Below are 20,810 nucleotides of genomic sequence, written 5' to 3'. Positions count from 1 at the left end.
CAAAAACAAAACAAAAGATAAGCATTTATCCTTATAGAGAATGAGAAGTAACCATGGGAACGGATAGCGTATCCTGCTAATATGGCGGCGCCTTCCCGAAATGCACTGCGGAGTGAAAAGATCTAGACGTAACTCCTCATTCTCTATAGGTTAACACAAAAATAAAGACAGAGGAGGTTATGAAAATGTCTATAAAGATCAGTGAATACTTTTAATTATCTAAAAGTATCTTATTTTTGTTTATATATTGTAGCTACAATGATATATATGTAATGCCTTATTTCTGTCCATTTCTATTATTAACTGTAATGTAAGGCTTGCAATTATTATATTGGCATTTGTTAATTTAAAATCGGAAATTAAATTAATAACTAAACTTGTATTTTCTTATTTCTTCAGACCGCAATTAAGCCTGAGATGAGCTTTGTTCATCTCTTTATCCAAAAGCTATTATAAAATATGATTTTGACATGTTAAAGGCGAAGATATTTGGATGAAAACGTTTGCTTGTGTGTGATGTTGCATCTTTGCCGCTAGGTGTAATGCAACAAAGAAAAAATAGGAATATTTTCAATTTTGCATTTTCTTTAACATTTTCGTATTTTATCAGCCATTAATTAATTTCGTTAGCCTACTTAATTATATATTTATTTACGCACGAATATATGGATTTGTCTTCATTCATTCATTTGTGTGTTTTATTCAATTATTTTGTACCACAGTAGCAGTACCAATATTTGTGAGAAATCATTCTTTTGCAGAATTTACATCTATGAACGGAAGTTTAGATGACAGACCGGAAATGTGCACCCATGTTATTATTCCTACTGTCCTTGTGCGGAGCTTGCTAACACATTCATTCCTAATTTCCACCAACATTCATGGTAAGATGCTTTAAATATGTACTTGATACACGTAAAATAGATAAAAGAACACGATACATTTGGTTAATTACATCATAATGGATGTAAAGGCTGAATGGGACTGTTAGCTCGTTGTAATAGCTAGTTACAGAATTAGCCACACATCAAAGATAGTTATTATGTGTGGCTTTTTGTCAAAATATACAGTTGTCAGGGGAAGTAATACGCGGATTCATAGTTTTTCTATTTTAGATTCATCTGGTTTGTTGTCCTCAAATGTAATACGCAAGTGAACATGCTAAAGTATCTTGACAGTTTGCATGCATGCTGATTTTGTTGTAATTTATTTCATTATTACAAATGGTGTATTAAATACAATTGTGTGAAATGCAGCAATTTAATAATGATATATTTTTAAAAGGCGAGTTAATTACTAAAAGAATCCTGAAGTCATACAAAACACTGCTTTTCTTATGTCTTTAGACCTGTTTCCTTAGTTGATAATATTTAATTTTGTAAACCCACAGATACCGTTTTTTGCTGCTGTGAGGATTTAGGTAAAGATGGATGCATTGGATCACATGTTAACAGACCCACTGGAGTCTGGAATGGACCAGGATGGACGTGTGTTGGAAGAGTGCATGTTGGGAAACTGTAGAGTTCGGGTTCCTGAAGATTTGCTGGAGGACGTGAGTTATCATCCTTCTTGTTTATTTTTGATGAAAACATGAGAGTAAAGACTAAACCGTGCATTTGTGTCTTTGTGTAAGAGCAGCCAGAGATATTCTTCTCGGTGATGAGTGAGAGCACATGGACAGATGTGCTCACAGATGCTCAACGGACACATCTATGTCAACTCCTGCCTCAGTTCTCCGAGAATAACATCTCAGAACAAAACAGCATCATCAGCGAACTTTTCAACAACCAGAATTTCTTCTTCGGAAGCCCCTTGCACATTGCCCAGAAGCTGTTTAGAGGTTACTCTCTTTTCCTTTTATTTTCAACCTTTGAATTTTAAAATACAAGTTTGTTCATCTTTCCTTAGATGGTTACTTTAACCCAGAGGTGGTCAAGTACAGACAACTTTGTGCCAAATCGCAGAAAAAAAGGCACATCTACTCCCTTCAACAGTACTACCACAAATTACTCAAACAGATCCTGGTTTCTAGAAAGGTACAAAAAATCACAGACCTCACAGAAAAGCTAATTCAGTTTCTGTTACATGGTCATTGTTTATCTTTACATATACACTGCTGTCCAAAAGTTTGGAGTCACTAAATTTTTTTTCATTTTTGAAAGAATTTAAAGGGGTCATATGATGCGATTTCAATTTTTCCTTTACTGCCTGTCAGAAATCATAGCACGTCAGCTGTCTTAACCGCGGCTTGTGTACTATTATGGTAAGGGGCGTTACATTTCCGAAGCGTGCTTGTGGTGTTCGGCCAATCACAATGCACTGGTTCAGCTGGCCAATCAGAGCAGACTGCGCTTGTCAAAGGAGGGGGCTTTGTTGAAAACGACATGTTTGAGAGAGGCGGGGCATAGAGGACCTACAATAATGTACAGTATTTGAAAAATAATGTGTTTTTTGAACATTACAGCATGTCAACATATTCTGTTATACCAAATACACAAAATAATGATCTTTAAAATAGCATCATATGATCCCTTTAATACTTCGGTTCAGTAAGGATGCATTAAATTGATCAAAAGTGAGTGTAAAGGCGTTTAATATGTTTCAAATCATTTAAATTTAAGTAAATACTGTTCTTTGTTTTAAATCTATTCATCGAAGAATCCTAAAAAAAGTTTCTTGATTTCAACAAAAATATTAAGCATCACAACTGTTTTTAACATTGAAAATATTAAGAAATATTTCTTGAGCACCAAATCAGCATGTAGATTATCACTATGTAATCTACTAATGAATGCATATGATTTCTCTTGTAATGCAGGAGTTGCTGGATTTGGCAGTCCGCAGTGGACCTGAGCTTGTGTTAAAACGGCGGTACCCTGCCCCCTCTCTTAAGGAGATGCTGGAGCAGAGGGTGAGACGTCGAGTGGGTCACATACTGAAGGATGTGAAAACAGATTGTGGGGACAGTAATGTGTCATCTGATGAAGATGGTGGGTGTGATGCAGTGTGACAACATCTTTTTCAGCACGATTATGTGTTCATGTAATGATGATTGATATGATGATTTTATGTTCATGTAAACAGATACAGCCTCTTGGTTGCCTGTTCCTCAGTCGCCCTCCTCCCCAACGCCGACTGTCTCTCTCAGGGTCCTACCCAGCCTTTCTACTCAGGACATGAAAACCAGAGGTCAGTTAAAGCTATAGCTTTAATGCTCTATGAAGTTGTAAGGGACTAAATATGATTTTCCATGTAGACAAGCCTGAGCTGGGTGAGAAGGAGCTAAGAGCCATGCTGCACAGACACAGAGAGAAAAGAAAACGACAGCCAGTAAGTTGCCTAAAGGGGTCATTTTTTTACTTTATTATTTATATAACTTTTTCCCCCTGATGTCCAGTTATAATGTTAGTAAAGTTTTGTTTTTGTCATATTTTAGTTTTATTTTAGTTTGTTTTTTACCTACTACATCTTTAAAGGGTTAGTTCACCCAAAAATTCAAATTCTGTCATTAATTACTCACCCTCGTGTTGTTTAAAACACATAAGACCTTCGTTCATCTTCAGAACACAATTTAAGATATTTTTGATGAAATATGAGGGCTCTCTGACCCTCCCATAGACAGCAGGGTAACTACCACGTTCAAGGTACAGAAAAGTACCAAGATGATCAACAAAGTAGACCGTGTGACATCAGTGGTTCAACTGTAAAGTCACTTGTGGACGCGCGCTCACGACAGTATCATGACGCAAGCGTGTGGCGGTGCTGACCCAGATCCGGTGTGATGACGTCATTACGCCGGATCTGGGTCAGCGCCGCCACACGCTTGCGTCATGATACTGTCGTGAATGCACGTCCACAAGTGACGCAGTAGAGACGAAAATGTGGAATAAAGTCGTTATTTTTGTTTTCTTTGCGCAAAAAAGTATTCTCGTAGCTTCGTAACTTTACAGTTGAACCACTGATGTCACACGGACTACTTTGTCGAACATCTTGGTACTTTTCTGGACCTTGAACGAGGTAGTTACCTTGCTGGCTCTGTAAGAGAGCCCTCAGATTTCATCAAAAATATCTTAAATTGTGCTCGGAAGATGAACGAAGGTCTTACGGGTTTGGAACAACACGAGGGTGAGTAATTAATGACAGAATTTTCATTTTTGGGTGAACTAACCCTTTAAAGGCACAATATGTAACTTTTCGCCACTAGAGGTCGCATTTTCAAAACAATAACAAAGGTGAAGTTTGAAGGAGAGTGGAACGATGGGAGATGTCGTTTTCACCATCTAGAATTCACAGATGTAATGAATAATTTTTTTAATTACCTGTACCTTCCAAAGTTATTCAAACAGTGAATAAATTATACAGAGAAACCGAGCAAAGAACTTTTACATGGTCAAGGAATTCAGTCTAGCGTGAGTCCAGGCACTTTCAAAAAACTCCGCTTATAATCAATAAAGCTGTCTACACTCTGTTTGATGAATGAATCTCCTACTTGCAACATGTGTACATCTGCACTTTGTCATTTATGATGAGAGAATTTGCGAGAGAGCAGAATTCAGTCAGCAAGCTTGCGCACTGAACAACAAAACTCCGGCGTTTCAGCAATGACTCATCTGAACGCCTCTGATTGGCCGTTGCGTTCATAAACTCAACAGACTCGTGTGTGATTGGTTAGAATGCGCAACACTGTAAAACTCGGAAAAAGAATCATGGTGCAACATTGAGCAGATCTAAATTTAATGCTGCAGTCAACACTTTTCATTTCATTTTCATTTTATTCACGACAGCCATAATGGATTTAGTTTAACACAGCTGCATTTTTGTCCACGTGTTGCCATAGTTTCTAAAAGCGGAAACCGATAGCGTGGATATTACATCATTGATAGGCAACAATGAACAGGGACAAGCCATTATTTAAAATTGGAATTTCTCTGGATTTACAAATCCTTGGGAACTTTTGGGATAACGTAAGTGCACAACTGAAATATGAAATATATCACACTGTGCAAGTGGTTTTTGGATATTTTATTACGAAAATCTTACATATTGTGCCTTTAAGAAACTGTGATGTCAATAAGTAAAAAAAAAAAAGCATCTTATTTACAATAAATGGTTATTTTTAACTGGGAAAATGTAAGTTCGTAAAGATACAGCATGTTTTAATAATACATCAAGCCCAAAATTACATTGTGCACTAGGAAAGTGGTTTTCAAACTGGGGTCCGGGGACCTCCAGGGGTTCACAAGGGAGTGCTAGGGGGTCCATGAAAGAGTTTAGAGAAAAATAGTGTAAAAAATTTGAAATTAAATAATGAAAATTAAATAAAAATAAATACATACATAAATAGTACTTCTCTAACAGTATGTAGTGAGTAGAAAATGTAATTATGTATCATAATAGGAACTGTGGAACACACACACACACATTGTGTGCCAAGATTGACACAAGATTGAAAAACATAGCACTAAAAGACAATATAGATATGAGTAATGATGTCATGTTTAGGATCATCCTGACCTGATGACCTCCGACCTCCATCTTGGTGATAACATGTCACGAGTCAACATCGGCAGAAAAGGATCTGTTACAAGTGAGAATGATATGCTTAGTTGTTTCTCTTAATTATGAAATGCATTAATTATTGCAGCTGGTTGAAATCTACGTGCTCAGTATCTGTGTTTTTGGCATGTAGCTGTCTTTGACCTGGCTTTACCTAAGAAGAAGATAAAGGAGGAGAGGAGAAAGAAAAAGCTGCGGCCTATAAAAATGGAATCCGAGGAGGTCTGCGATGTTCAGATGTTGGCAGCTTCCGTGAACTCAGGTCTTGCTGATGTCCCCTCTGCTCCTGCACAAAACGTTAAAGAAGAGTAGGTCTTTTTACAGTACATAAGATACTTTGTTCAAAACTCTCAGCATTTAAATATCTCACACTCATCTGTTTCACTTTGTATCAAAGGCCCATAGACGAGTCCCAGATGAGCCCTGACACAGTGGAAGAGATAGCTATGAGCTTTTTTCATTTGCTTGAGGACATCCTCAGGCTGGAAAGTCTAGCAACATCCTCATCAGTACGTGTAGCACCTCTGTATACATAAAGTATTGGTCAAAGGTTTAGACACATTTACTTATTCAGTCACACTTTACTTTGGTGACCAATTCTCACTATTAACTAACTGTTAACTACAACTATTACCTCAATAAACTTCTAATTTGCTGCTTATTAATAGTTAGTAAGATAGTTGTTAAGTTTAGGTATGGGTAGAATTAAGGGATCTAAAGTATGGCCATGCAGAATAAGGCATTAATATGTGATATATAAATATGAATAAACAGCCAATATGCTAGTAATATGCATGCTAGCTAATAGTAAGAATTGGTTCTTAAAATAATGTTGCCACTTATTTTTTATCATTACAATTTTCCCCATTTTGTTTAATATTTAAGTCATCAGAATTATTAAATAACACAAATGGAAGTATGGGAAATATGCAGTTGTGGGGAAAAAACAGATACATTACCATTTAAGTTTAATACATAGTAAGATTTCAGTAGTAAGAGGTTTATATATATATGTATATATAAATCAGCATATTAGAATGATTTCTGAAGGATCATGTGACACTGAAGACTGGAGTAATGCTTGCTGAAAATTAATCTTTGCCATCACAGGAATTAATTTCAATTTAAAATACATTCAAATAGAAAGCTTTTATTTTAAATGATTTTAAAATATTGATGTTTTACTGTATTTGTAATCAAATAAATGCATCCTTAATGAGCATAAAATACTTCTTTTAAAAATATTTTAAAGAAATCTTACCAACACCAAACTTGAATAGTAGTGTATATGGTATAGGAATTATGCAGTGAAACAATTAAAAATGGCAATATATTACATTCATCATGCTTTGGCTCTGCACAGTCTTCTTCATGAGGTGCATCCTGGGATGCTTAAACAGTTTTGAATGACTTACCGTGTATTTTGGCCAGTTTTTGCCCTCTTGTCCTTCATTAACTTGTCCAACTCTCCAAAATCCTTACATTTTAAAGTTGTAGATAAATTAATACTTAGGCATAATTTAAATTGCTAAATTAATTTCAGCATTTGCTTTAGACCAAAAGGTCTTGTAATCATGAGAAATATACATTCAGTCTGAAGTGCCCAAACTTAATAATGGTGTTTAATAGTATTTCACTGACGTTGCTGCTCATTCTAAACATGAAATAAGTGTTGTGATTGTCCCTTTTATTGTTGCTCTCAGGTGGAGGAGAAGGTCCAACAGTGGCAGTCATCTCCGGCCAGCACACTCAACCCCTGGTTCTCTATGGCCCCCTGCTGGTCAGAGTTGGTAGTTCCCGCTCTACAGTTTCTCGCTGGAGAGAGCAAAGGTATGCCTGAATTATTATGATTATATCTTTTTTTTTAATGAGAAAGTCCTGCAGCTATTATTTATTATTTATATTTTGAATGATGCATGTTGATATTTAGGCTTATGCTTGATATCTCTGTTTCCTGTCAGCTGGTGTAATGGCTCTGCCTACTGGCTTTGTACCTTTTGTGGAGTTCAAGGAACTTTCCCAGCAATGGAAATGGATAGGTATGATGATCTTTTAAATGGAAACCTAGGCTGTTCAAATGTGTAAGTTCGCATAATACACTACCATTCAAAAGTTTGAGTTTGGAAAGATTATTTTTTTTCTTTTGTTTTTTTGTTTTTTAGAATTTTGAAAAAAGTATTTTATCCTCACTGCATTTATTTGATAACAAAAATGCAATAAAAACAGTAATATTGTGAATTATTATTAGAATTTCAAAAATGGTTTTCTATTATAATATATTTTAAAATGTAATTTATTTCTGTGATGTCAAAGCTGAATTTTCATTCTAATATACTGATTTGGTGCTCAAGAAACCTTATATCATTGATGTTGAAAACTGTTGTGCTGCTTAATATTTTTTTCAGAATTTTTCAGGATTAGTTTCGTAGACAAATATAATTTGAATGCCTTTACAAAAGTAATATTCTAATCAAAGAACAAAATATTCTAATGCAGTGTACATACCCGTTCTGTAAGACTTTTAAAAAAATTACTTTTAATGAGCAAGAATTCATTAAATTAATCAAAAGTGACTGTAATGAATGTAATGAAATGTAATGAATTCTTGCTGAATAAAAGTAATTAAACAAAGTCTTACTGAACAGTTGTGTACACTCCATTTGTCCTTGAAAAAATGGTTAGAATATTACTTTTGTAAAGGCATTTAATTTTTATTTGTCTACAAAACTAATTTTTAAACGGGTGTCTTTCAGATCAAGGGGTTTTTAGATTGTGTAAATTCATACATTTCATGCACTACTTCATTCAAGTATATCAAAACCACCAATAGTGTGCATTTCTTTACACTGATATGTACAGGTCCAAGTCAGGAGGTAGACAAAGATCTAAGTGCCCTGTGCCAGTTATGGCTGGAGTCAAAGGATCATGTGATTGTCAAGGTAGTAAATGGCTTATATGCTTTTTCACAATGATGTAATGATGACACACTCACCGATTTCTGATTCTATGTTTGTTTTACAGCAAGAGGGAGAGGAAACCGCAGAGCTCACTCCTCCAACACCCAGAGTGTGAGTTTGCTTAACCATACGTGTCATACTTGAACAAAAAGCTTCCTTTGTCTTTTTAGTTGAGACTGGTGCACACATGCATGACATTCATGTTGTTTTTTCTACTCTTTATTAGGTGGACTGACTATGTGGTGAGGCCTAGTACAGGAGAGGAAAGGCATGTTTTTCAAGAGCAGGTTAGTGCTTGGGTCTCACCTACCCTAAGGAGGCATGCTGTCAACCCCATATTTTTTTACATTGTTGCACTGCTTTTGGAATTTAGTCTGTTATTATTCTTTCAGTCATTGAAGTGTTTGTGTTTTTTTAGGAGCAGCAGCGTTATGATCAGCCGCATAAAGCCTTCACTTACCGAATGCACGGCTTTGAGTCTGTGGTGGGACCGGTCAAGGGAGTTTTTGACAAGGAGACGTCGCTCAATAAAGCACGAGAGCATTCTTTACTGCGGTCTGACAGACCGGCCTATGTCACCATACTGTCTCTCGGTAACCACTGGGTCCTCTTTCTTTCTGTAGTTCTCTTAGGAATGCATTTTATTGACATGGTTTATTAAACCATGTCAGTACAATACATTATTCATTAAGATCCTGTTTTCCTTCCCAATTTCTGGTATTAGTTTCTTAAAATAATAATAACAGTTATCAGGGACAGTTCACCCAAAAAAGAATTACCCACTCTCATGTCATTCCAAGTTTCTTTAATTATTATGACAAGAACGGTCAGTAGAAAGAAGCTCAAATGGGTTTGGAATGACATGAACCATGTGAAAACTGAACCATTATTCTCAGAAGGTCTTGAATTGAGGTTCAATAAAGAAAGATAAAAGGCATATGCATGTGTTTCCTTTTTGCATAAACAGTGCGAGATGCTGCTGCCAGGCTTCCTAATGGAGAAGGTACTAGAGCTGAGATTTGTGAGTTACTCAAGGACTCCCAGTTCGTAGCCCCCGATGTCACCAGCGCTCAGGTCTTACATGTGTTTTATGCTGCCGTATTTACTATTATAACACATTAGTCAGTGTTACACTCACACATTTTGTCCATTTTTAGGTAAACACGGTGGTGAGCGGTGCCCTTGACCGCCTGCACTATGAGAAAGACCCTTGCGTGAAATACGACATTGGCCGCAAACTGTGGATCTACCTCCACAGGGACCGGAGCCAGGAGGAGTTTGGTGAGCAACCCTGTAACCAATGCATTTACATAAAAAGTCAGAAAGGTTTCATTGCCACGGGCAAAATGTGGATCAGTACGTGTGCTTGTTGTCACACTAATGAATCCCATTTATATTGCCCGACAAGTAGAACTGGTTTAGTAGTGATTAGCAGGCCGTATCAGGTTTCCATATGCTGCTATTGGTAAATACACACCTGCAAAATCAGACATGACAGGATGATACCAAACCAGTGTAATTTTAGTATTGTTTATGTACTATTTTAATATTTCTTAATATTTTTTTTTTTTTATATTTTCAGTTTTCATTTTAATCGTAGCTTAAGTTTTAGTAATTTCGTCATTTTCATTAGTTTTTGATCATTTGTATTTCTATTTAGCATTTGTTTATTTTTATTGCAGTTTTAATCATTGTAGCATTTCAGCTTAATCTTAAAAATGTTGCCTTATGAGCTAACTAAAATATAAGTTAAAAATAGTACAGGTTTCATCAAATATTTATTTCTTTTTTTTATTTCAGCTTAATTTAAATTTCCAGAAATTATTTTGGAACATTAAATAATGCATAATGTATCATTAGTTAATATGTATATTCAAAGAGTTAGAAACATGAGATAATGTGCTTGTTAATGTTTGCTAATAAACTTATTAAACATTAGATAATGTTCAAACAAATCATTATTTCATGCAAGTTAAAATGCTTACAAATGTCATTAAACTTTCAATTCCATATGATCAAGCACTTATTGAGAATCTACCAGTGATTTTAACAGATGTTATAAAATGATTAAAAGCTTGTGTTAATGTACAACACTTTAGCTGCTATTGAGGTGTGATACGGGTAAGGTTAGGGACAGGTTTGGTGGTTTGGGTAGGTTTAAGGGTTGGTTAAGGGGTCAGAAGTGTACAGGGGTCAATTTGATTATTATAAGGGAACACGGTTCAATCTGTTTATATTATATTGCTTTGATAAATGAACAAGTATTTTCTTTTAAAAAATGATTTGTTTGCCCCTGTTTATTTATGATTCAAGGAATATCCTGTTTAATGATATACTGAAGAGTAGTATACTAATGTGAGTGTTGAGGCAATAATAAAAAAAATGTTTTGCACCAAAATTACAATCTGTAATGTCAAGCAAGCATTTAGCTAAACTTAACCAGCCACCCTTTACACAAACCTTGTTACATTAGCTAAAAGTCCAATGCCCATAAAGATACTAAATGATTAGTAACCTTTTGTAAACATTTACAAATGATGAATAGTTTCAACTATAGATTGGCTACTGCAAAATCATGAACAAATAATTAATAAATGATTAGTAAAGATGTGTGAATAGGGTAAATTCAGGTCTTTCGGGACACTTTTTGCCATTGAGATGACTGCTCATAAAGGTATTAACTATTAATGATTAGTAAACATTTATAAACATTTGCAAATGGTGAATAGTTTCCACTTTAGATTGGGTACTGCAAAAACATGAGCAAATAATTAATAGATTATTTGTTAAGATGTGTAAATAGAGGTCTACACAACAAACAAAGACCAACAAATGAAGATCATATGAACTGAAAGTTCACTGACATTTGTAAGCATTTCAATTTACATTAAATAATCATATGTTAATCATTAGGTAATGTTTAGTAAGTTCAGTAAACATTAACAAGAACATTATCTCATATTTCTAGCTATGTGGATATAATAATCTGTTAAGCATTATATAATGTTTGTTAATGATTTATAAATGAAAGTTATTATAAAGTGTTACCCTGCATCAAACAAGCTGGATGTTGTCATAGAGTTGGCCATTTCTCTGTTAACATTCCCCAGCTAAGAGACACGGCCCTGCACACCAGATGCTTCTAAACTTTCTCCCGATTCTCAAATAACTATGCAAATAAAGGTTAAGAGCAAAAGTTGCCTGGACAATTGGCTAGTTACATGCTGGATTTAATGTTAAATAGGTCCAGATACTAAACATGAATATCTCTCTTGAATCAGAGCGAATACACCAGGCCCAGGCTGCAGCTGCCAAAGCCAAGAAAGCTCTGCAGCAGAAGCCCAAACCAGCACCCAAACCTGTAAGTTCTTGCACAGTCATCCATGACATTGTTGCCTCACACTAATTTGAATTGTAAAGTGTCACTCTTGGTCCATGCTGATTTGCATTAGCTGTTGCATAGGTTTATATTTGTATGTGTGTATGTTTGTGTGTAATGTAGAAGGCATGCGGTAAGGAGCCAGGAAGTAAGAACGGTGCTGCAGAGGCTGGTCAGAGCTCAGGGAGTGAAGGAGTAGCCATTGCAGCCGCCAGCTTGTCTCAGCCTCCCTCCACCCCCACACCAAGCACACCTGGAACCCCTAAATCTCCCCTCCCTCCCACAGCAGCTACTCCAACCAAAGTAGGTGCCCCGGAACCCGTCAAAACCAATCCCAGGTCAGTGGCTAATAAACAACTAAGGAATTTCCCTTAGGAGCGAATCTGGCAAATACCAATTCCTTTATGGTTAGTTCAGCCAAAAAGGAAAATCTTGTAATCATTTTTTCAACTTCACAGTATGTCTTTTTCAAAACCCATATGACTGACTGACATCTGTGGAACACTGAGGAAATTCAAAATTAGAAAATTCCAAAGAATGTTTACACAACTGAAATTCTTAGAGTATTTCCTTTTCTGTTCAAGTCATGCAAGTGTGAAACAACATGAGGGTGAGGTGATGACACAATTTTCTTTTTTGGTTGAACTATTTCTTTAACGTGTATTTCACAGGGACAAATTCAGACAAAATTTCAGTAAAGTGACGCACCTTAATGCAACACAAAGCTGAAATGCAGCTGTATCATCACTCACATGCTCCATACTTTATTATTTGACTTTAATGATCATAATTTGATTTCTCTTTTCCACAGTGTCCTGTTGGTGTCTCCTCCTTCCATGCCTCCATTAGGAACGTTGCTATCTGCCAGTCAGCCTGGCCCACAGGTTTCCCAACAGGCCTCTCCGCAGCCTGCAACTCGGGTAGTGGCACACTCTGCTGCCACAGGCTCTCTGCCTCAGGTGCGAGTGGTCACTGCCCAGGCCGGTCTTCAGACGTCCTCTGCAGGCCAGGCGGCCACATTAGTGCATCAGAGCCCTCACCACATCAGGGTGCCGGTCACTGTGGCCCATGGAAAGAGCATCACGCAGGTGCATCACTACAGCATCTCAAATTACAATAACGTGTGTGCGTTCAGTGTGGTATAAACAGGCAACGTGTCTAACTCTATCCAGTCAAGTACCTGTATTAGATTCTTGGTTGTCTGTCTTTGAGCAGGCGGTGGTGACTCTACCACTAAGAGGCCATTCTGCAGGAAGTCCCATTCAAGTGCAGTCTTCACGGGGTCAGGCCAGTCTTACTGTTACAGGTCTTGCCTCTACGGTCACAGTAACCAAACCTCAGACGAGCTCCCCTGCCAGCCCGGCACACAACCCAACATCACCTGCAGTATTGCAGGGTGTCAGCAGCCAGAATATTATCAAACAGGTACAAACTCAGAGTGCATTAGACTCTGATTAAAAAATTTACATTCTGAATGTTAACATGTTTTACTATGTTATTACTACATTTACCCCCTTTGTATTAATTAAAAAACACTTTTTCTAATTTTACAAGAACTACAGCAAAACTACAGCACTGTGATGCAAGGGAAAAAAAACAATATATATGTAAAATTTTATTTCAATATATTATTCTAAATTAGATCATGTTCTAAGAACAAATAAACTGACAATTACCAGTATTAACTCCATTGGAATGAATGGAATTTTATGAAATCAGTCATTAAAAGCACTGATAACTTAAATCGCAAAATAAATATCCTTGTTATACTATACATTATAGTGCAGTGAATACCTAAATTCATTTGTAGCATTTAAAATTATTGTTTTTAGTGTCAAAATAATTTGAATATCAGCCATTTACATTTAACATTTGAAAAATTTAAAGAATTTAGTTTCCAGGTTTGATGGCTTACATATCTGGTAATAATAAAAAAAACAACGTAGGTTTGCACATCCAAAACCCAAACTGGGCTCAGGTGCATGCCATAAAAAGCAATAAATGAAAAAATCGTGCCTGATGAAGACCTGACTTGACTAAACATTTCACTGTTTATTAAGAGATTTATAATACTTGTAATAATATTAATGGTCATTTTATGTGCTTTCCTTGTATAAAGTGTGTGTGTAAATATATATATATATATATATATCAGTCATATGGGCCATAACTTGAAAATAATTATCAACTTATCATATTGGCCTGAATTTATTAGTGCATTGCCAATTAAAATACTGGATACTATCCATTCTATTTCCATGTTGAATCTCGGTTACTTTTGCTTCATTCAGGTTGCAATCACTGGTCAGTTAGGTGTAAAGACCCAGAGTGGGGCAGGGATCCCTCTCACTGCCACTAACCTCCGCATTCAGGGGAAGGATGTACTCCGCTTGCCCTCCTCCTCAATTATGACCGACGCTAAAGGTCAGACAGTACTTCGCATTACCCCAGACATGATGGCCACCCTCACTAAATCTCCAGTGGCCACTGTCAAACTCACTCCAGACATGCTGAGCAGTGCCACGAGCTCAGGCAGCAAGAGCATCTCTGCTACGCTACATGTGTCTGCACCCCAGCCCTCACCTCCTACTTCAAACACCACTGCATCCGCAACAGCTGAGAACTTGGCTGCCAAAGCACCGGCCACCCTAGTGAAGGTTCACCCGGAGCTGAAGGCTGCCTGTGACACCACCATCCGCCTCATGCCCGCCTTGGCCGTCACTATGGCTGACCCCAAGGCCCGCACATTCTCATCTGTCACCTCATCTGATGCTAAAGCAGGCACCACTATTCGAATAGTGCCAAACCTTGGTGTGATCCCTCAGAAACAAGGTCAGACTATCTCAATCAGCACAACCACAAGTACAAAGCCTGTCACGGTATCATCAGGGGCGGCCACTGTTACTATAGCCACCAGTGGAGTGGGAGGGGCCAAAGGCGTGACGCTGAGCCCTGCAGGCACAGGCTCTACGCTTTCTCTGGGCACTGCTGCGGCCACGGTCAGACAGGTGCCGGTCAGTGCTACTGTAGTAGCCTCACAAGCTGTAAGTTTATATTTTAGTATATGATGCATTTATTTCATTTGTTACTGGTTCTGTTCTTCTGTTGCTCCCTATAGAGTGTTGCAAATCTGGGGTTTAATTTCAGTTAGGATGCTGCCTATCAATGCAGACTTTGGAGCAGAGCCACTGTCTGTTGTGCACAACCGCCTGTTACAGTGATGATTGAAACTCTAATCTTTGCTCTTTTTAGGGGAAACTTCCCACAAGGATCACGGTACCTCTGTCTGTCCTCAGCCAACCCTTGAAAAATAAGAGTCTGGTCACTACTCCCATACTTAAGGGGAACATAAGCACCAAGTGAGCATACTGTTTCATCATCTAAAAGTAAACAAACAGCAATCTTAAATTTGGACCTTAAATAATCTTTTTAAGGTCCCTATCATCTGAAATGTCAAATATGTCTGTTGTTTTTAGTATCAGCAATCTGGGGAGGAACATTATCCTGACTACCATGCCGGCAGGCACCAAATTGATTGCTGGGAACAAGCCTGTCAGCTTCGTGACTGCTCAACAGCTGCAGCAGCTACAGCAGCAGGGACAGGCCACACAGGTTGACTCATTAAACTTTATCAGCTCACTCTTAAACAAACTAAAACTGGTCTTACAAGCCATACCATACATGTGAGTTAACGAATATGTCTCCCTGCCCCAGGTTCGAATCCAGACGGTACCGGCTCAGCAGCTACAGCGCACAGCCGCCAACTCTCCGAAATCCACAGTGTCGACGGTGTTGGTCTCTACTGCACCCTCGCCAAAGACAAACCCAGACCCTCAATGAGACCTACAATAGTTTAAAGGCCATAGATCTAGCAATTTCTCTTCAGATTAAGATAAAACATAAAAAAGAAGCGTAGACCTCAAAACAAAAAAAAAAAAAGAAAAGAGTCTTGCTCTACTTTCCCATGAAGCTTGCATATGGGCAAAGCAGTGTCAGATTCTAAGTACTGGTCTTGTCCTGACGCAGCTTTTCCTGTAACTTTGTTCCCAGCATTTCAGTTATATGCTGATTGTTGAAGTTGAAAAAGGAAGTATGATTTGGATGCTGATATATTGTAAGGGAATTAAGGTCTGATTATCAGTCTATGGCTTGTATCAGTCTATGATCTTGGTTCAAGTTAATGGCCTTTCTCTAGAAGCTGTTGACATGTACACGGGCAAGTTTGTTTAGTTGTGCTTTTTATATCTTATGTTCTTCTAAAGAAATGTAATTTAAAAAGTACTGTTTATATTCTGTAGCCACTGCTTGTGTGATGATGATAAATAAATGATTGTGCTAAACAAATCAAATATAAAAAAATGTTACATTAGAACCAAACCGAATCTAGGGCTTAACCCTGCATTTAAATTGTGTATATGTAAAACAAATAATTTGCCTGTTTTGGGCCACTTCGTTTACATGATGTGGTCAGTAACATGAATAAAACTGACAAACAATTAAATGCTTGTATATTCTTCATTTACATTTCATTATGAAACATTTGAATGCATTATTATGCAACTATTATGGGTATTTCGGAGTGAATATCATTCAAATGTGTTTGATATCTTAAAAGAATGTCATGATCTATTCTTTACCTCTAGTTTGGCAAACCTCAGGGTTATTCCAGGTGCTTCTGACACCTGTGACAACCACATTATTTACAAGTCCATTTTGATGCGATATTTTCAGCATGAGGACATGAGAATCTTTTGCAGTGAAATTATGCAAACAAAGTCATATAGTCCTATTGGAAGACAGCTTGTTAGAACAGAAAAGGGCAAAAAGCTTTGCATTCAGTCCTGGCAGTCATCACAGGCTCTCTCTACTCTTCATCTGATTCCTGGAGCAAAGCCTTCTGGGAGCTAGAATCCAAGGCAGTGCACTTTCTGCGGCCCATCTCCATGTCGCCTAGCTTTCTTCCTTCACACCATTTTGAAGACCTGGAAAGATGATGGGAGCAATGTAAGCAAAATGAAACGATGGACATTTTTTGATTCATCCAAAATGGTGTCAACTCACCAAAAAACTCCACAATAGCAGATGCCCACAACAAGCAGAGCCACAGCATAATGCCAGCAGAAGCACATGGTGATGAACATGATGTTGTCATGTCTGTCCAGATCCCACTGTTCTCCATTTAGAGGATACAGCACAAACCCAATCTAAAACATAACAAATATCTCCATATTGGAATGATTATAACTGACGTATTCTACCAGAATTTTCTTCATCTATGAATCTGAGATGTTGTCTTTACCTGATAGAACCATGTGCCTTGTAGGATGGCCAAACTGCCCCTAAGAAGTTCCAGCACTGTGTTATCTCGCTTAAACACTTCCAGCATTGTGCTGGCCGATCCACCAAACACCGCAAACAGAAGCAGAGAGTGAATGTGCTGGTCCAGAGCGGGACGATTGTGGACATGGAAATAGAAAAGGAACCCTGGAAGGGAGAAGCAATGACATTTCAGGAAGCTCAATGGCGGGCTATTGCTGCATATTCACTTAATTATTGGCTCATTTTGCTTGATACCTTCCACAAAGAGAGCCAAAGAAAGAGAGAGGCGGTCAAGACTAACTGGCATGTGGCGAGAAGACATGCTGAGAACATCTGCAATGCCAGAGATACCGAAAAACAAGTACATGGTGCTGTGCTGCCAGTTCATCAGCTTCACCCAGCCGTCCTGATACAGATGTGCATGAGGGCCATCAGGCACAAACTGCTCTGCCATGATCCCTAGAGATAGATTTCAGTGTAAAACACCAAAAGTTCACTTATTTTTTAAAGAACTACGTTAAAATTAATTTATTAATGACATTTGAGATGTGGAGCACAAGGGAAATTTATAACACAATTTCCAGTAAATGGTGACCTCAACCGTCCAGGCAATTCCAAAGCAGGATTTTCAGTGAATCAGCTATCATATGGCTTTAGATGAGTAATTTAGTGCACAATATTGTGATACATTTTTGGTGCATTTTTTGTCTTTACATCTTGTGGTCCCCATCCACTTTCTAATGAAGAGAGCAGCTTGGACATTCTTCTAAACGTCTATTTTGGTGTTGTACAAAAAAAATAAATAATAATAATTAACTATTCACAAGATATATGTTCATATATGTTCATTTTAATAGTAGAGTGAATATTTTACCTCATGTCATCCTTATACATTTACTATTATAGGAAATCAATTGGAAACCAGTGTAAAGGATTGTGTATGTGATTCGCAGCTCACCAACAAATGCAAAAAAGATCTTCAGAGCTCCTTCAATTAAATCTATGCGGTTGAAGAGTACAGTGTGCATTTGTCTGTCTCTGTCTCCATGTTGCCTCGCTTTTTTCCTCTGTATCTGTCGGAACGAGTACTTTATCGACCACCACAGGCCAAACAGCAGGAAGAATGTACCAGGTAATGCATGTCCCTTGAAGTTGGCCATTCTGCCCATATAAAAAACAATGTTGACTATTAAAAATGTTATAAAATGTCAAAAATGTAAATATTTCAATGTCAACCAGAACAAAATACATAAAAATAGCATCCAGCAACTTGAATGTTGTTTAAAGCTGGCTTTCAAAGGACCTGGACATCAGTCATTGTGTCATACAAACCAAAGTTCAGTATGATGAGCCTTTATTACTTAAAGCTATTACAACAGGCAGTTCTCTGATAATCATTCTTTAACAGTCCTCTCTGATAATCATTAAATAAAGAAATAAATATGTAGATATGAATGTTATTGATAGGAGTGTATGGTGCTCATATCATAGAAAATACTATGTCAGCGCAATCTGGTTACCTGTTGGGATCCATATCAACTATAAACAATTTGTCTTACAAAGACTCTCATTCTGGTTCACTAGCCCCCATCACGCCCAGATCCACCCCTGACCCACCAGGCACCAGCAGCCTCACACCTTTAAATCTTTAGCATCTAAGGGAGTTCTCCTTGCCACTGTCACCTTTGGCTTGATGGTTCAAGTCATCTTTTGTCAGTGAGGTTGGAAATCAAGTTTTTCCTGGTAGGTAAGGAGCGCTTTTATTTACCCGCGCGCATGTGGGAGAATTTATTGTTTTGCAACGAATCAAGTTGTCTATTGTCTAAAATAATTGCTAGTTATTGCTAATGCAGTTAAACTTGCGGTAGCCACCACTTTCATAAAAAAAATTTTTTTCATAAAACTTTTAATTTTTTTCATAAAAAAATAAAAAAAGATTGACTGTTCGAGTTCCAGACTGTGTACTAGTAATCTCTAGTAGCCGACGTATTTCTATAATTTAATTATAGGCTATCGATGACCATGTAGAGTTTAAATCTTAAAAGGTGGAATCTTGTTTGTTTACTCTACCTTAACTCTGGCCTGTGTTGTCAAGACGGGGAGTCCAGTGCTCCTGTGCGGGTCTTGTGATGGGAATATCCTAGTTACCTGTCCTCAAAAAGCGCACCTGCTCACCTGCATTGCATTATGAAAGATGACCCCGCACCTCCTGCACTTGACTGACAGCAACGTGCAACTTAGAAAAGATGACCCCGCCCACCTGCTCCTAGGTTAGTGACAACTTTACGTTTTTCTATATGGAGCTGTATTATTATAAATAAAAAATAAAAAAACTTTTTTGTGTTTATTATTTGCTTGTTATATAGATTAGACAGTTATGTTTCATTTAAATAATTATAGGCCTAGTATTGTAAAAATATATAAATCTTAAAAAGATAGTTCATTATACACAAAAATGGCAACAAAAAAAATCTATTTAGGGTAGGTATGCAGGTAGGCTATTGATTAATTTGTACAGGAAAGGGTAATTGAAGTTATAAACCATTCACGGAAGCTGATACACAAGGACATGCAACAAACAAACCTTAAAGGGTTAGTTCACCCAAAAATGAAAATTATTAATTAATCCGCCCGGAACTGCTTCCGTACTCACCAACAAATGCAAAAAAGATCTTCAGAGCTCCTTCAATTAAATCTATGCGGTTGAAGAGTACAGTATGCGTTTGTCTGTCTCTGTCTCCATGTTGCCTCTCTTTTTTCCTCTGTATCTGTCGAAACGAGTACTTTATCGACCACCACAGGCCAAACAGCAGGAAGAATGTACCAGGTAATGCATGTCCCTTGAAGTTGGCCATTCTGCCCATATAAAAAACAATGTTGACTATTACAAATTTTATAAAATGTCAAAAATGTAAATATTTCAATGTCAAACAGAACAAAATACATAAAAATAGCATCCAGCAACTGGAATGTTGTTTAAAGCTGGCTTTCAAAGGACCTGGACATCAGTCATTGTGTCATACAAACCAAAGTTCAGTATGATGAGCCTTTATTACTTAAAGCTATTACAACAGGCAGTTCTCTGACAATCATTCTTTAACAGTCCTCTCTGATAATCATTAAATAAAGAAATAAATATGTAGATATGAATGTTATTGATAGGAGTGTATGGTGCCCATATCATAGAAAATACTATGACCCCCCCCCCACACACACACTTCACTAGCCCCCATCGCGCCCAGATCCACCCCTGACCCACCAGGCACCAGCAGCCTCACACCTTTAAATCTTTAGCATCTAAGGGAGTTCTCCTTGCCACTGTCACCTTTGGCTTGATGGTTCAAGTCATCTTTTGTCAGTGAGGTTGGAAATCAAGTTTTTCCTGGTAGGTAAGAAGCGTTTTTATTTACCCGCGCGCATGTGGGAGAGTTTATTGTTTTGCAACGAATCAAGTGTTACAAGCTCTTGGTGCATGAAGAAGATCTGTAAAGTTGCAAAGACTAAAGTCTCAAATCCAAAGAGATAATCTTTATAAAAGTTAAGAGTTAACCACGCCTACCTAAAACGGCTCGTTCTAACACGCCCCCACATGTCTACGT

At 37.5% G+C, this 20,810-nt stretch overlaps 2 protein-coding genes across 4 annotated transcripts; one reads left to right on the top strand and one right to left on the bottom strand.

Annotated features, from left to right (window-relative positions):
• Positions 1-807: 807 nt before the first annotated feature.
• Positions 808-16,395, top strand: LOC107669363 (nuclear factor related to kappa-B-binding protein-like). 2 transcript variants are annotated; one of them, XM_016461545.1, is made up of 26 exons: positions 808-884; positions 1,421-1,552; positions 1,639-1,840; positions 1,909-2,036; positions 2,819-2,990; positions 3,085-3,189; positions 3,257-3,330; positions 5,503-5,587; positions 5,690-5,864; positions 5,954-6,065; positions 7,260-7,386; positions 7,518-7,595; positions 8,416-8,495; positions 8,578-8,624; positions 8,740-8,800; positions 8,932-9,106; positions 9,481-9,587; positions 9,671-9,794; positions 11,795-11,874; positions 12,016-12,230; positions 12,704-12,980; positions 13,108-13,317; positions 14,184-14,936; positions 15,145-15,251; positions 15,369-15,504; positions 15,607-16,395. In XM_016461545.1, the coding sequence occupies exons 1-26, from the start codon at positions 882-884 to the stop codon at positions 15,730-15,732; spliced, it is 3,891 nt and encodes a 1,296-aa protein (XP_016317031.1). In that variant the 5' UTR covers positions 808-881; the 3' UTR covers positions 15,733-16,395. The 2 variants fall into 2 exon arrangements, with proteins under 2 accessions (XP_016317031.1, XP_016317032.1); XM_016461546.1 differs by having other exon boundaries at positions 1,391-1,552.
• A 121-nt stretch (positions 16,396-16,516) lies between these two features.
• LOC107669365 (transmembrane protein 45B) lies at positions 16,517-20,067 on the bottom strand. Of its 2 annotated transcripts, XM_016461548.1 has the most exons (6): positions 19,282-19,423; positions 18,170-18,372; positions 17,467-17,670; positions 17,192-17,376; positions 16,954-17,096; positions 16,517-16,874 (listed from the first exon to the last, which is right to left on the bottom strand). In XM_016461548.1, exons 2-6 carry the CDS (start codon positions 18,369-18,371, stop codon positions 16,757-16,759), a joined length of 852 nt encoding a protein of 283 aa, XP_016317034.1. In that variant the 5' UTR covers position 18,372; positions 19,282-19,423; the 3' UTR covers positions 16,517-16,756. The 2 variants fall into 2 exon arrangements, with proteins under 2 accessions (XP_016317034.1, XP_016317035.1); XM_016461549.1 differs by lacking the exons at positions 18,170-18,372; positions 19,282-19,423 and adding an exon at positions 19,865-20,067.
• Between the last annotated feature and the right edge of the window lie 743 nt (positions 20,068-20,810).

Source organism: Sinocyclocheilus anshuiensis, unplaced genomic scaffold, assembly GCF_001515605.1.
Source record: "Sinocyclocheilus anshuiensis isolate Anshui unplaced genomic scaffold, SAMN03320099.WGS_v1.1 scaffold180, whole genome shotgun sequence".
NCBI lineage: Eukaryota > Metazoa > Chordata > Actinopteri > Cypriniformes > Cyprinidae > Sinocyclocheilus > Sinocyclocheilus anshuiensis.
The sequence above is the reverse complement of the archived record's forward strand: the minus strand, read 5'-3'. Positions and strand labels throughout refer to the sequence as shown.